The sequence below is a fragment of the Lissotriton helveticus genome, chromosome 1_1 (genome assembly GCF_964261635.1).
Source record: "Lissotriton helveticus chromosome 1_1, aLisHel1.1, whole genome shotgun sequence".
Lineage (NCBI taxonomy): Eukaryota > Metazoa > Chordata > Amphibia > Caudata > Salamandridae > Lissotriton > Lissotriton helveticus.
The window spans coordinates 805,324,061-805,340,659 of NC_136057.1; the positions used below are offsets into that span (position 1 = coordinate 805,324,061).

At 44.5% G+C, this 16,599-nt stretch overlaps 1 protein-coding gene across 1 annotated transcript in view; it reads right to left on the reverse strand.

Moving 5' to 3' along the window:
• Window positions 1-16,599, reverse strand: part of IFRD1 (interferon related developmental regulator 1) — a 160,571-nt gene that overhangs the window by 89,317 nt on the left and 54,655 nt on the right. The window contains exons 5-6 of the mRNA XM_078674456.1: window positions 15,160-15,317; window positions 11,955-12,005 (exon numbers count right to left, since the gene is read on the reverse strand). Of these exons, the coding sequence (XP_078530582.1) occupies window positions 11,955-12,005; window positions 15,160-15,317 (209 nt within the window). The remainder of the gene's footprint in view (window positions 1-11,954; window positions 12,006-15,159; window positions 15,318-16,599) is intronic.

Genomic DNA, 16,599 nt, shown 5'->3' on the forward strand with positions numbered 1-16,599 from the left:
GAGTTTGTCCGCTCTCTCGTTCAGGGAACCTACCAGGTGTTGAACCACCCACCCTGAATTGCACAATGAACTCTGGTTGGGGAAGGGTAAGGGATCTGCTGTAGACTCAATCCTGGTTCGATAGCCACCACTGCAACTGATAAGCAGTGCCCTCCAAGATCTGGATGCAATCGGAAAGATTCCCCTGATGCTGTGTCCACTGGAACTTCAGGTCCTACTGCAGAGCCCGCATGTGCCACCTGGAATGATCCACCAGCAGGATGCAGGAGGCCATGAGGCCCAGCAGCCTCTGTCAAGCTTACAGATTATTACCAAAATCCAGGATAGAGGCTGAAACATCGGTATCATAGCCCGAATATCCCAGACTCTCTGCGCGGGAGGAAAAGCCCGAAACTGCGCTGTATCCAGAACTGCTCTAATGAAAAGGTGCTTCTGAGGGAGTCAGGAGTGACTTTGGCACGTTGATCGTGAGCCCCAGCGAATGCAGGAGGTCCTCCATAGTCTGGAGGTGGGAGACGACAGCCTGGGTCGAGCCTGCCTTTAACAGCCAGTCATTGAGATAGGTGAAGACTGGAACCCCTGATCTGCGCAGATTTGCTACGGCCACCGTCATCACTTTTGTGAACACCCAAGGGGCGCTGGTAAGGCCAAAGGGAAGCACGGTAAACTGAAAATGCTCGTAGCCTACCGTGACCCGCAGGTAGCACCAGTGGGAAAAGCAGAACGGGGATGTGAAAATAAGCATCCTGCAAGTCCAACGCCACCATCCAGTCTCCAAGGTCGAGGGCAGACAGAACCTGAGCCAAGGTCAACATTTTGAACTTTTCCTTCCGGAGGAAGCGGACGTACCTGAGATTCAAGATAGGATGCAGGCATTTGTCCTTCTAGGGCACCAGAAAGTGGTGGGGACAACCACAACATACTTCTGGGGCAGGAACTCGCTTGATAGCTCCCTTAGCCAAGAGAGCTGTTAATCTCTGGCGGAGAAGGGCCAAGTGATCCTCCAACATGCGATGGAATTGCAGTGGCATGAATGGAGGGGTAGACTTGAAGGGGGAGCGGACTATCTGCAAAACCCACCTGTTTAACATGATTGTTTGCCAGTGGGGGAGGTGATGGCGGATCCTGCTGTCCACTGGCAACTGGTGGCCCTGAAAGGTCAGACTAGAAGGGTTTGGAGGCTGCTGAAGAGGGGGCACTGGTGGACTGACCCACCTGTTTGCCCCCAGATCCACAACGCTGAGTCCCACGTCCCTGGCTCAACAGAGGCAGGGTAGCTTGCATGGCCTGTGGCTCTGAGGGGAAAGTGGTGGGGCACCCCTTCCATAGCCACAAAAGGGGCGCAAGGCAGACAGCATTAGGCGAGATGCAGTCGCCAGGCCCAAGGACCTGGCCATAGCCCTAAAATCCTTTAAGCACTCAAGCGTTTGGCCTGCCTTGTCGCCAAACCAGCGACGGCCATCAAAGGGCATGTCCAAAAGTGTAGATTGGACATCACCCAAGAAGCCAGTGATCTCAGCCAAGCGTAGTGTCTCAGGGCCACCGACGTTTAAATAGTCCTGCCTAGCGTGTCAGCGGTGTCCAGGCCACAGAGAATGGTGAACTTTGCTGCATCCCTCCCTTTGGCAACCGCATGGGTGTGCGCAGCCTGGGCCTCCTCCGGGCAGTGCCGCAGCACCTGCTCAACCGTAACCCACACAAAATGGGTGTAACGGCCCAAGAAACATGCGGCGTTCTCCAACCGCATTCCTAAGCTGGAAGAAGAAAACTTCTTCCCAAGGTGTTCCAGCTTCTTGGATTCCCTATCTGTGGGAGCGGTAAGGAACAAGCCTTTGGAAGTGGAGGTTTGGACTACCAAGCTCTCAGGAGTCGAATGTTGGGAGAGGAAAGCGGAGTCACCTAGAGCTGGGCGGTGGCGTCAGGCAATCTTCCTATCCACAGGAGCCCCTGTGCTGGGCTTGGACCAAGTGACCAGGAGGATGTCCGTGAGGGCCTCATTCAATGGCAGCAGGTGCTCCGAAGAGGCCACTGCGGGCTGAAGCACCTCAGTCAGGAGATTCGTCCTGACTGCCACTTGTGGAAGCTCAAGGCCCAAGGCCTCAGCCACCCTAAACAACACTAAAGCATAGGAGGCCATGGTAGGGGAAGAAAGCATGGCACGGTCTGGGGAGGTATCCAGACCACTAGCATCACTCAACTCCTCTCCCGTTGTGATCTTCAAGTTGGTCTGCAAGAGGGTAAATAGACCCCTCCCACTCCTCCTCCTGGCTGCCACTCTGGGCAATAGGAAAAACCAGGATAGAATATTGGCACAAAAGTGCCAGTCTGTGCCGGTGTAGCTCCCTACCTAGGTTAAGTGCCAGTCTAGCTCCGTATCTAGGTCGAGGTGGAAGCAGAGGGCTGACACGGGCAGGGTACCCAACCGGTGTAGTTGATGGATTCGGCGCCGGAGGTGGTGTCGTCAGGTCGACGGGCGCTGATCCAGGACTGGATCCCTGGGGGGGCCCTGCGGCGCAGCTGCAAAGGCCCAGCAGCCCCATCTGAGTCCATGGGGCCCGAAGGCGTGCCAGCAGAGTCAGGCTGCCCAAAGATGGAGCGAAGAGCTTAGTAAAATGTACAAAGTTGGGCAGGGGTCACTCCGGCTCCTGGAAAAGAGGGGAGGGGACTGAGCCGACCCAGCAGGTTCCGCGGAAGGAGCCGAAGGACAACGACCGTCCGTATCCCTCATCTCATCAGCCACCAGACTGGGAGATGGTGAAGAGTGACAGTGCTTCGCCTTCTTGTGCTTCGACTTTCCCAAAGACCAAGAGTGGTTGTGATGCTCCGCAACTGGTCCTGGGACCGCGAGCGGTGCAGAGCAGACTGCCAGGCCTCCAGAAGCTTTCCAGAGCGCTCCCGCAAATCCTTCGGGCCAGGACCCGACAGTCTGAGCACGACTTTGCGTCGTGGTCGCGCTCCAGACAAAGGCACAATAGATGTGTGTCGGTCACTGACATCAGCTGGTGGCAGGAGCCACTGGGCTTGAAGCCAGTCCGCCGACATGACATCCCTGTGCACCAGCAGTCAAACGAAAAAAAAAAAAAAGACAAAACGTCGAAAAAACAATTAGTCAAAAATTGACTAGGGTACTGCTCTCTCCGGATCTGTGCTGGCTGGTGCGGAAAAAGAGAACTGTCGTCAGATGACAGGCGAGGCGTCTAAGTAGAAACCTCGACGTCATCCCAGCTATCACGACGCAGACAAATGCGGAGTCAATTGACGCCACCTACTGACATGCAAGGGTACTGCTACAAAAAAGTCTGATCCAGTCTGACGTCTGGGGGGTAATTCTAATGTAAGGAATCTATAACTAATAGTCTCTTTCAGATATGTTTGTAATGCCGCTTGGGGAGGGGCATAATATTGAAAATAATGATGCTCGTGTACGGGCTGTGAGCTGGCCCAAAAGGCCAGTCGTCTGACTCCTCCAGGTCCAACAGGTGACTTGGAGGCAAAGGGGAGACCTTGCTGGGGGTGTCAATTCAGGTCTTAAAGCAGTTTGTTATTTTTGTGATTTTTATAGTCAACGATCTTCTTGACAATGTTGTAGTCAAGGTGAACTTTGGTGTCAAAAGTAGGAACTAGACTGTTGCCATCAACTGGGTGTTCATCAATGTCACCGCCGACTGTCTTCGTGGACGAGATGGTGTGATTAACAGGGAGGTAAAGAGGATTTTATAGTTGACTGTTCCGAGGAGGAAGAACGCCTACGTTCTGTCGTCACAGATGGAGTTACTAGGTTGAGAGGAGGCCTTTTGTTTCTCCTTTCTCAGAGGGTCTTGATGTGTTTGAGGCCTTTCGGCCCGCAAATGTCCCTAGACAGATTATCTTGACCTTTTATGGGTTCTCACAGATGTATCAGTCTTCCTCAGAAGTGAGTTTTAGACTTCTGTAGCTACACCAGTAGTCTTCCCTCCATATCCTTTAAGGTTTTAGTGGAAAAAGTACAACACATTTTGCACTTTACCTGATGTTGAGGGTAGAGGCAGCAAAAATAGTCTGTTGATCATCCATCACTTTTCTTTTACAAGTTTTGATGGATCTGAAGAGACATTTCTTAGAAGTCCCACAGATAAGAGTTGTAGATAAGTCTCCAATTGTAAAAGAAAAACTGAGAAGAACTGCACGACGTGTGGTAGAAAATCCGAGGGACTCATCCTCCGTTGGGAAAGTTCTAGAGGGCGCTGTTGCTCCATTTATAGTTCAAGTTTGGGTCTTTTTTTTAAAACAGACATGGATAGGCTATTAAACTGACTTTTCATTGTCATTATAGCCTATTATACTGATGCATACTGTTTTACTATGGGACTCCCACTTAAACGACTGAGAAGGATTTAAGTATGTGAATCTATGAAAGATTTAATGCTGGAGAAACTAGACTAAGAAGAGGGATCCCAGCAATTGGAAAACGAAAATACTTGAAATAGATAGTAACAATACAAAACAGAGTGAAAAAGCAACTAATTAACATACATTGTTATTTATTCACAATGTAGGCATATATTGTATATCATACAAGTTGCATAGTTGTATATTTCAAAGATATTCAAAGAAGTGCCCCTTGGGAGGAAGGGAGTGGTATAGTGAAGGGTAGTGTAGGTAGGATAGTGACATAAAAAAGGGCCAAGCGGCCTCACTGTACTATGTATTTTTAGTCAGACAGACAAAGACCATCAATGTAGAAATTCATTAAATAGGAAAACATGCTCCACATAATACTCAATGTCATGTTTGTGGGGTGAAGCTGAAGAAACACACAAAGCGGTCGACGTTTCGACCCCCTGGAAGAGGCAGGCGTTAATTAGTTCCTTGCAATGGGGTCTTCATCAGGACGAGGACGGGGCAGAAGACCAGCCGGCTGCTTGTCTCAGGTGGAGATGAAATCTCAAAGCACGGTTGACCGTGCTGTGTACCCGGACGGATTCATCTCTTCCCTTCCCGACGTTGTACTCATTGATGACGGCTTACATAGCAGTGGTTCCACCACGGTGTATCCGACCTGCGGGCGGCTCTCGAACGCAATCAACCACACAATTTGATGGGCGATTCACCATTACCAACTACTGAATCGAAGTTTCTCCTGAAAGAGTGTTCTTTCCTTTCATCTCCACCTGAGACAAGCAACTGGCTGGTCTTCTGCCTCGTCCTCGTCCTGATGAAGACCCCATTGCAAGGAACTAATTAACACCTGCCTCTTCCAGGGGGTCGAAACGTCGACAGCTTTGTGTGTTTCTTCAGCTTCACCCCACAAACATGACATGAATTTCTACATAGATGGTCTTTATGTCTATGTCTGACTAAAAATACATAGTACAGTGAGGCCGCTTGGCCCTTTTTTATGTCACTATCCTACCTACACTACCCTTCACTATACCACTCCCTTCCTCCCAAGGGACACTTCTTTGAATATCTTTGAAATATACAACTATGCAACTTGTGTGATATACAATATATGCCTACATTGTGAATAAATAATGTACGTTAATTACTTGCTTTTTCCACTCTGTTTTGTATTGTTACTATCTATTTCAAGTATTTTCGTTTTCCAATTGCTGGGACTCCTCTTCTCAGTACCAGTAGGACCCAGGTCCCAGCGACTTATACTGGGTGAACCCCCCCTTTATACATTCGGAGAAACTAGACTGGCATTCTTGCCCTCTGCACAAAACTTGACAGTGGGCAGTGATGCAGGTTGACTGGAAGCTTAATGGACATAGCTGTGGTTTTAGAAGATCCTGGGAACAAGGTTTCATTTTAATTGTGTGCATCGTTCAGAACCACTTCAAGAATTAAGCAAAGGAGGTTGTGAACAGATTGATGAAAAGGAACCCCACTATCAAGCAGAACTGCAATAACTACTGAACATTGGGCACAAAAAAACTTTCACATGTAGGACTTACACTAGATAATGTCATCTCTTTAATCAAGCAGAAGAAATGTTGTAACTAAACATGGTAACACTTATTTGGGTGGAGATGGCAGTGGATGCAAAATCTATGCTTTCTGCGCCTGCTGCAAAAGAATGGTTGCAAGGGGAGCCCCCATCCCACATTCTTGGAACAGGGCCGAAATTATACCCGTTTTCAAGAAAGGGGACAAATCTCTACCCGGGAACTATAGGCCACAAATCTCTACCCGGGAACTATAGGCCAATCAGCTTGATTAATACTACTCAAAAAATTCTAGGTAGGCTGATTCTTAATAAAGTATTGATGTGGGAACAAGAAGGGAATATTTTATCCCATTTGCAGGCTGGCTTCAGAACGTCAGTTAGCACGATCGACCAGGTGTTGCATTTTGCCATGCTGTACTGGAAGACGGTTGTAATTGGACGTGGCAGCCTATATGCTGCATTCATTGACCTCAGAGCGGCATTCGACTTGGTTCCCCGCTCAACCCTGTGGAGTGTTCTTCATGGTATGCGCATGCCTGGGCCTCTCCTTTCTCAGATCAAAAAACTTCATGAGCATAATTTTGCTCAGATTAGGTGGGGAAGCCCTGGTAATGTTACAACTCAATTTCCCGTGGAAACCGGAGTACACCAAGGCTGCGTCTTGGCGCCCACTCTGTTTTCATTGTATGTTAATGATGTGGCCAAGGTGTTAATAGATTCAAGCGTTGATGCCCCCTCCCTTGCAGGGGCGAAAGTCCCAATCCTAATGTTTGCGGACGATTGTCTTTTAGTAGCAAAAACCCCGAGTGGGCTCCAGAAGGCTTTGATGATTTTCGATAACTTCTGTACCACCCGAGGATTGGAAGTGAATGTGCTTAAATCTAAATTTATGTCTTTTAATGCTCCAAAAACCTTCAAGGGTACTGTCTGTATGAATAATCTACCTCTCGAGAAGGTTCAGGCCTTTAATTACCTGGGAGTTTGCATTCAGCATGATCTTTCTTGGAATCAGCAGATTGAACTGGCTACCTTAAGACATCGCCAGCTCACAGGTGCCCTGAATCTAGAGCACGCAAGGCCCCTTACCAAACCAATTTCCCCTGTAATATCAGTATATAATGGCAAGGTGGTTAGCTCCACATTCTATGGAGTGGAATTGTGGGGGTTCGAGAACCTACGGGGGATGACAGCCTCAGAATATAGCAAAACTACCACAGAGCACCCCCTTAAGCCCCTATTCCTAGATTTGGGGTGGTCTCCTATAGCCCTAATTGCATCTTTACGGCCAATCTTATATTGGAGGCGGATATGGACCACTCCTGAATTGGAAACATACTGGGGGGTTGTTAGATGTGATAAGAAGCGACTCTTCCCAAAAAATCAAGTGGCTAGCCAACATTCGAAGGGTCTTAAGAGAACGTGGTCTTGGGGAACTGTGGGACGATCCAACAAAAGCTAGGTTTCCCCCAAAGAAGGTACTAAAAGATTTATATTGGAAGTCTGTGGCCTCTAAATCTTTTAGGAACACTGCTCCCCTTTCCCTGTCTGGCATGTTCTTAAACTTAAAGATAGCCCAAGACTCGAACCCTACTGGGACGCCATCACAAAACCCCTAGACCGAAATCTCTTTTTTCAAATGAGAGTAGGGAGCTTGCCGATCTGAGCATTTACCAATAGGTGGAGTAGCGGGGTATGGTAGCTTGCCCTGCATGTTCAGCACCTTTGGAAAGCATTAGTCATCTGCTGTTCGAATGTCCTGCGTATGCAGCCCCTCTGCAAATTTGGCTACGCCCTATGTGTAGGCTCTTGGGTACCAGGAGTGGTTTGGTAGCAGTGAGAATAATTTGCTCTAGTACAAATCTGACTGTGTGCATAGCCGCGGCTAAATACCTAGGCTGGGCCTGGACTATCAGAAACAAATTGCCAACAGTGTAATCTTACCCTGTGGGGGAGATAATTTTATGTACCTGATACTTGATTTGTCTTTTAAGATTGTATTATCACTCACTTTCATGAACTTGCAATTTTATAATATTTATAATATTTTCTTTTAATATTTAATCAATTATTGATGTTTTATATGTATATATATGCTTTTATGACTTTCGTCGAATAAAGCTTGCAAACTGAACTGAAACTGAAAAGAATTAGTCATCATGCAGTCCTAAGTATAGAACCCAGTCTGGCTGCGCTTGAGTTACAAAAGCCATACCTTGCAACTTACAGTGAGCAATTCTGACAACAAAAGGACCTGTGGAAACCATGGAGCACAGGTTCTATCAGAAAGCACAGAAAGTGACGGGCCCGGCGGGGGCGAGTTCAGTTAAGACCCCCACCCTCATGAAATAGCAAAGAAGCCTGGGCGGCAGCAACTGATGTGTCGTGCAAGCAGATGGGCCGGTGCAGAGAGGCTGCTGTCAGTAAGTGGAGTTCCTGCAGCAAAGGTACAGGATAAACAACCTGCATAAAAGTGCTGGCTTTAAGAACAAGAACAGCAGAGTTCCAGCTGTGAGGATGCAGCAGGTTTTGCAGGCAGAGGCCTGCAAAAAGGGAGGACAAGGGTGTAGATCCCACCCAATGCAAGACAGTAAGAAGGCAAAGGGGGGAAATCATGCCTTTGAGAGCTGAAAGAGCTGAGCCTAGCAGCAGGAGCTCCAGGCATGGGAGCAGCCAATGAGGGTGAGGAGCACCACTCTGCCCAGACAGGTTGAGTTGCAACAGTGACAACCAAGTGGATTTGAGTTAATCTTCCATTCACAACCAGCTAATACAGTCTACACAAGACCTGGTGGAGGATAAAACAGTGCTATTCAAGATTAACTAGCAGGAACATGAACATACAGGAGTAGGTGTGCTAACATCCTCCCATTAAGATTGGGTCGTGTTGGTACAGGGGGAATTCCATGAAAAAGCTAGAATTCCAAGTGCTTCCAGGTATCCTTACTTAAAATCATGACATTAAAGTGGTGGAGACTGCAAGGTGATAAATGACCCCTGGGGTTAGGAAATCTTTCTGGTAGAGGTTGCTGGGCATAGGAATGCCAGGGGTAGGGGTAGTAAATAGTGCACTTCAAGGGAAGGAAGAGAAAAGTTAGAGAAACTAGTTTTCATTTACAACTCTCCTCTTTGAACCCAGCCATATGCTAGGCTTGAGGAAGGAATAAACAGATGCACGGGAGGTGGGGAGACTATGGACATTAGCCGTCCTGGGGGTGCGTTTAGCCAGCTCTTCTCTCCCTGCTGAAAATTCTGACATTGAATTTTGGAGTAATAGTGTTTTCTGGGATATCATTATGCCACACTTTGGAGGAATAGGTCATGGTCTGGGGTGTTGCCCTGCACCTCATTGGACAAGAGTGCCCTCCTGCTTGAGCCAAGAGAACACTGAATAATTATCTGAGGGACAGTGCCGCTCAAATCTGCTTTTAGAAATCTAACAAGGGTCCACTTTGAAGAGTTTGATGTGCATTAACCAGGCCCTGCACTCTGAAGATTGCGCCTCTTGCATCGTCTGAAACTATGGCCCTGTGGATCAAGCCTGCATCAAAACGACTTAAAAGTAGACTCCCTGCAAGCAACAGGTTAACAGAGCATCACCACAAGGAATCCTCAGCCTGGAGTACTACCAGTGGATTTGTAAGAGTTTTGTCCAAATGGATTGTGGGAACTGAAGTCCCAAACTTTCAAGGACCCTCTTCGAGATTCCAGTGTTTTGGACACTTTGGACCAGCATTAGGAGCTTCAGTATGGAATTCCCAACAGAATTAAGCCTGCTGGAGGTGGCTGCACAAGTCGTGAGAATCCTACCGAAAAGTTGCTAAGTATAAATTTGTCCCCGTCGGAGGCAACCAAATGTCCAAAAGTGTCACTGTTGGTTTCTAAGCACTAGAAAGTGTCTAATCTTTAAACATTCAAATCTCTGGCTCCCTACAGTGGATCTTTTTTCATGTTGGTGTCATTTTAAAGATAGAAATATTTCCTGTTTTTATAAATTGGTTTTGGATTTTTACTGTGTGTTATTTACTGAATTGGTGTTTTTAAATGCTTTACATACCGATCTTTGAAAATAAGCCTGCCTGCTCACAGCCAATCTACCAAAGCGTGAGCATGGGAATACTTTTCTAAAACCTGTTCTGAGCACTATAGCGTGTTAGTGGTATTATTGCCAGTGGTAAATGCGTATCTGCCACTACCAATAATCCACTTTCTAACACCTTAGTGCAATTTATACAAGCAGCCATAATGAGATTAAGTGCTTTCTAATAAGCAGCAGTAACAAGTCACACTAAGGCAAGAGCAGGCTTTCCAACTTAACTTCCTAAAACCAAAAGCCATACCAAACCTATATTTCAAACCACCATTAAGCTTGAAAGGAACATAAATGTATAGACATACAGCTTCACATTCATATGTGTTCAGTAGGGTCCACAACATACTTGCTTTTTATCAATTGTACCTGGGGGAAAAAATGATCAACTCCAAAAGAAATTGAGCATCTCATTTATCCAGATAACACAAAAATTATAAACTTGGTGCAGCCAACTGCTGGACCAATAATTCTTAAAGTAGCTACAGTATTTGAAAAAAACAGACCACAAATTCAATGAAAATATAACAATCTATATTGATTGAGACCGGTCTGGTAAAGAGGGCAAAGTAAAATCCAGGTATCATTATCTAAGATTAAATCACGGAAATACAACTGCATAACATGGCAGGACATAGTTAAACTACTATCAAGAACTGGTGTGAGCAATTTGATAAATGTTTTTCGCAAATAATTATTTGGTATCTCACTACAGTGTAAACACAAAACAAAAAACTTAAATTAGTATGGGACTTGCTGAATCTATTTTGGGTGCTGAAAGTAATTTTATTAAAAATGTTCAAAGGCTACTTAATGGAAAAAGATAAGCCTGGCGGTCAAAAAGCCTATTGAGCTACATAATTACATATAGTATACAATTACAATTCTTAACGGTCCTCTCGTGTTGGTAAGAAGTCGACCTTCAGATCAAGCCTCGACAAACCCACCACTGATTTATTTGCCTCAATACTTCAAAACAGTTTATATGAACAATCTGGGGGAACCTATAAAAAGTTAATCTCCAATCTCATAAAAAAAATATCCAGGATCAAAGACTAGGTTTAAAAGTAAAGAAACACAAAACATCAAGGCCTAGGAACATCACAATACCAATATCTGCAAACTAGGGATTTAGGTTACATTTGCTGTAGGATGGGGGAATGGAGGAGAATCATTCTCACCCATATTTCCCTAAAAGGACATAGCTGATGTTTGCTAAAACAGTGGGTGGTTAAGATTACAGAGAAGTCCTAACATTAATAAACTTCACATTACTATTGTTACCGACACAGGTATTTATTCTCTATGACAATCAGTCTAATTGGCATATGTGGACTTAATGGTAATATCTCGGAACTAGCGTGCCCACACTAAGAAGGTGTGCTAGTTTTGGGGATTATTGTTATAACTGTCAAAAGTAATTAGGAAACAGTGGAAAAGTGCCTCATTTAACTTTGTCAGCGTTGTGCTTACAGTCATACATTGGGCAACAACACATTAACTTTAAAATGTTAGGTTTAACATGTTTAAAAAAAGCAACCATACGATACCAATGATCAAAATAAAAGGAGGGCATACATTATTGCAGGAAGAATGGCAAAACGAAATAATACACTTTTAAACCTAAAAAAATACTTAAGACAAGCATGGCTAAACTTAGTATACAACGCTCTTCCATAATTCTGAATGTTTGTCTTCTATAGGAGATATAATCACAAAAGGTTTTTCTTGGCATTAAATGTAGCCAAGATTAATGCTAGGTTTACTCTATTGTAGGTGATGTTAGCAGTTTTCTAAATTTTTTTATGGCATCTAGCAATTGTGGGAGCGCATTGCACATATATCACATTAAGATTTGTGAACTAATCACACAGACGAAAAATAGTGTTAACAAAACTTCACTTGATGTTTTAACAAATTACAGAAATTACTTACAATGATATCGTCAGTAGCAATGAAACAGCAAAGCCCAAATGTGTCTGCGCACTAAAACAAGAAAAAAAACTTTACTTTCTATAAACAGACCTTAATTCTAATGCATATAAGCGCACATGCTTGAAGTGAACACAGCCTTTGCATTCAATTAGAGTTTTGTGCATGAGTAGAGAGCTCAACTTAATCTTCACATTATAGTTTGTGTGGAAAGTCTTAAGGCATTTGGAGGTCTGACAAACAGACAAATACTGGAATGTTTGTGTTATCAGTACTTAGATTAACATCTATTGAAGCTTCAAGTTTACCTCTAAAACTGCACAAGACTATGACCTGAGGCAAGGCTTCTGCATCTATTGCCTCACTTTGCTAAGCATAGCAGCCATTACCAAGTAAACTTATTAAATAAAAACGAAGCAAACACCTTTCCCATTAACTGGAAAAAGTAAACAAAGCTTCCCAATAATGTCCCATGGCTGGCACCGCACAAGCACATCAGGATCTCAAGAGTACTGCAGGATCCCGTGCAGCAGACTTCATAGGGGGCACAGAGGTGCCTTCCAACTAGTGAGACCGGGCTGCGAGTCTGTTAACTTGTAATGCAGGAGATAGTCCATCAAGCAATAGTCTGCTTGAAGATCTTGCCCATAGAGGATCATTATTACAAAACAATGGTTTTTCGCTTTGATTTTAGTTTCATCTAAATAAAAAGTTCAGGACCCAGTTGAGGTCTAATCTCTGCTGAAGATGGAGGAAGAGAACTGGAACAGAAATGGCTTGGTTAACATGAAAATATGAGGACTTTAGTTTGAAAAGTAGGACGTATCTTTACAGTAACCTGTTTTGATTGAAAATCAAATAGGGCCCAATAGCTGATGAAGCCTAGAGCTTACTCCTGTTGACAATGTAATAGCAGCTACGAAAGCATATTTCCATGAAGGAGGATGCAATGAGGTCTTATGAATAGGCTCAAAGGTAGGAGCCATCATTTTAAACAGATTTAACTCCCACGGAGAGGCAGGCTATTTGAGGGGAGGATTTATTTTTTTAGTTATTCTAAAAAAATCTAACACTGGGCTTGTGAGAAGGACCTCTGATTTGGACTTTAACAGTAAACAGTTAGGACTGTCAGGTGAACTCAGAAGAGTTGAAGTTTAGACTCTGCCAAATGCAACAAGTACGGCAGGATAACAAGGCATGAGAGTGGATCATGCTTGTTAAGGCACTTCATCCCAACTCATTTCCACTTAAAAGCATAGGTGCTCCTGGTAGATTGTCTCTACTTACGAATTTTCACAGTATGGCAGTAGATATAAGCGTCCATATTGTACCACCTCAGAAGCCATGCTGACAAGTTCAAGTACTGTTCATTGTGATGGTTTTTATTTCCTATACTAGACAGTGGATTGTGGTTGAAAGGCAGTCTTGTGAGGTTTGAGCAATAGGTGAAGTAGCTCTGGAAACCACCATTCTCAGTCATTTCGATGTGAAGTGAATCACTGTCAGGGAGGACCTTTTGAACTTTATGACTGATGGAATTAGTGGTATCAATGGAAAAGCATACAGAAATCTTTTCGACAAAGTCATTAATCGAGCATTTCACATATACTGGGATCCTACATTTTGGATCTGGAGCTTGGGTACTTTAATTGGAGCTCCCTTGAGTATATGGTCAGTTGCGCTACCACTGAATTTACAGTTGTGCTGTATTCTGGCAGAATCGTTCTTCTGGTTACTGTGATCTTGTGACCACTGGGCTTCATAGCATTGCTGCAGTGTTCACAAACTTTCAGTTCACAACATTGCTGCAGTGGCCTCACAGAGACATGTATTGGGTACCTGAAAGGTTGCAAGAGGCCATCGACACTTGTAGAGGAGACTTGCCTCACAGCCCAGCTTTGTGGCATGTAACTGGTTCAACATAAAAAAAGATGGACAGAATGCTGAACATTGTCAAACATTCACCCCCAGACACTGATTTGGGTTAAATCCATCACTTGTTTTGCACCATGCCACCCCAGTTTGGACAGAGCCATTTGCAAATCAGCCTTGACCCTGTTCCCCCATTGGAACAGTCCAAGCTGAACTGCCAGACCATGTCCTCCCTGGATGGGAAAACAAGCACCATGGGACCGGTTCAGTGCATCATCCCTCATCAGCAAGACTAGCTTGAATCTAGTGGCATAACTAGCACAGGACCCACGTCTGGGCATACCCTTCCCACTTAGGGCGGCAATAGCAACACAAAAAGATGGACAGAATTCTTAACATTGTCAAACATTCACCCCCGTCACAGATGTAACTGGTGACCTTTTTGATAAATGGTATTGGGAGATGCTCTGAGGGTTTAGAGTTTGAACTGGGGAGGTGACTGATCTTTTTAGGTTCACACACAGTCGAAAGTGAAGTCGAACTCCTTTTGTGCCTGACATGCACTTTGCCTAACATTCACTGTGCCCTTCTCAACCAGTTTTCCAAGTATGGGTAGACAAAGATTTTTTTTTTGTGGAGATAGGTCACAACCATACATTTTGAGAATGTCCTTGGGGCAGACTTAAGAAAGATTGATAGGACTTTCTACGGCTAGCAAGCATAGCGGACAAGGAATCTTGTATTTTACTGCTATTGAGATGGAGTGTAAGGGAGTGTAATCATTGACTGACTCAATCTGAATCCTTTTTCCTTCTCTTTCCGAGAGACGTTTAGCTGCTACACATGCGTTTATAGGGCGTTGCATGGTCACAAGAGATTGCGTTTAGAGGGGAAAACCTACAGACCTTTTGTTTCATAGGAACCATGTCCTGTGAACTGTGGGTGCACAAGTTTTGAAGATGTCAACGTTCTAACTGAAAAGGGAGGCGTAGGGAGATTAACCCACAAACTGACTCCGCATCTCTGCAGGGCACCTTCTGGAAACTGACAGTCATTAAGCAGAAAGTTTACAATGGCCTGTAAGCAGAGTGAAGAGAAAGGCTCAATTTAAAGTAGGACACTTTGAACAAAAGATTATTGCAGAATGAGCAAACTGACTAGAACAGACGTTTTTAAAACTAAGATTAACTTGGTAACATTCGGTTTAACAATTGACATATTTCGGAGGTTGAGATGCTACCTCAACCAACAGGCTCAAATGTTCAGGAGTAGATACACCAACCCATGGCATTAATTTCAATATAACAATGAAGAGTCACAGTTGAAACATACTTACAGCCTGTCTGGCTTGAATATTAGCTGCTCCATCACAGACTATATTTTTGAGAATTGGCCCGAGAGTTCGAAAAACATCCTCACTTTCTATTCCTGGTCCAAGCTGGGCACAGAGCAGGCATGCAAGTGCAGCAGCTGCACATTGTTCTTCACGTTTACCTTGGGAAGGAAATAAAACAAGGTAATGGACTAACGAGGGCAGAAATTGCACACAACCCGAATTCGGAGCCTTAAAAACTTGGCGCTCATTATCTACATATTAAATATTGATAGCACATTTACCAGCTTTCTTCGGCAGATCTAAATTCAAAAGAAAAGCGTACATTTTAGGTAATGTCTTCAACATTCAATTAAATGCTCATAATATGGAGCTCTAGGTTTTTTTTTGTTTAGGTGTGACATTAGCCAAGACCTATTGATTTTCCTAAACCGTATGTACAATAGAGATACTTGTATAAATCTTCCACTTGCCCACTCCACCCATTAGTTTGTCACATTTTTCTTTCCCTCAATACAGCATGCAGCAGAGGGTCAGCCCACTTCACCCTTTGGCTAGCTTCACTGAGTAACGGCCCTTTCACAAGAGGCACTTACTATACAATGTGTGTTTTTGAGGCCAAATAAATATTGTTGCTTTTAGGTTCTACTTTTTACATTTACAAGGACCCTACAACTTCAACAAAGTCTTGAAAACACCATAACAAACCAAACAAGCATTACCGACTAAAGGATGGCAGCCAACTTGGACACATTGGCTTTGCCAATGCTTTTTTAATGTACCTAAACATACGTACAACAGTAATAGAGGTTAGCTAAGCAACAATTTCAAAATGTTCACAGCTAACAGACAAGTTAACCCGTGACAGTGGAGGCTTGCCACTCGGACTGAGCAAAGCTGCAAGGACTTCTCACCAGGAGAACGAATGTAGAGATTAGTAGGTGGTCTGCATTTTAAACATAGCACAATGAAAATAAAAGCATTTTTGCATTAAAAAAATAAATAGGAAGCAGCTGTCCTGTAGTTCTGATGTAAACTGCACAGACAGTCTTTCAACCTCAAGAAAAGTAAAAACTTGTCTGCTGCAACACTTTGTAATCCAAGGACATAACAGGTTTACAGCCTATGTAAAAAGTGCCTGGGTCTGACATGCAGCGTTCAGAGACCGCTGCAGCGAGAGCTCACTGACCGGGAGAGGGCCTTGGTGGAGCTGCAGACAAGTGAGCTCTCAACGGGAGGATGACCCCCGCGAACAAATAGGTGAATTGGCAACACATGGGACCGCCTAGATAAATATACACTCAAACAATATAGACAACGTCTACATAGGGATGGGGATAAAACAGGCTAGTTGCTTGCATGGATACTGAGGAGAGCAATCCCCACCCTTGACAACCTATTTGGTATCTACTGGCTGCACCAGGTCCGGTATTATAAATTTTT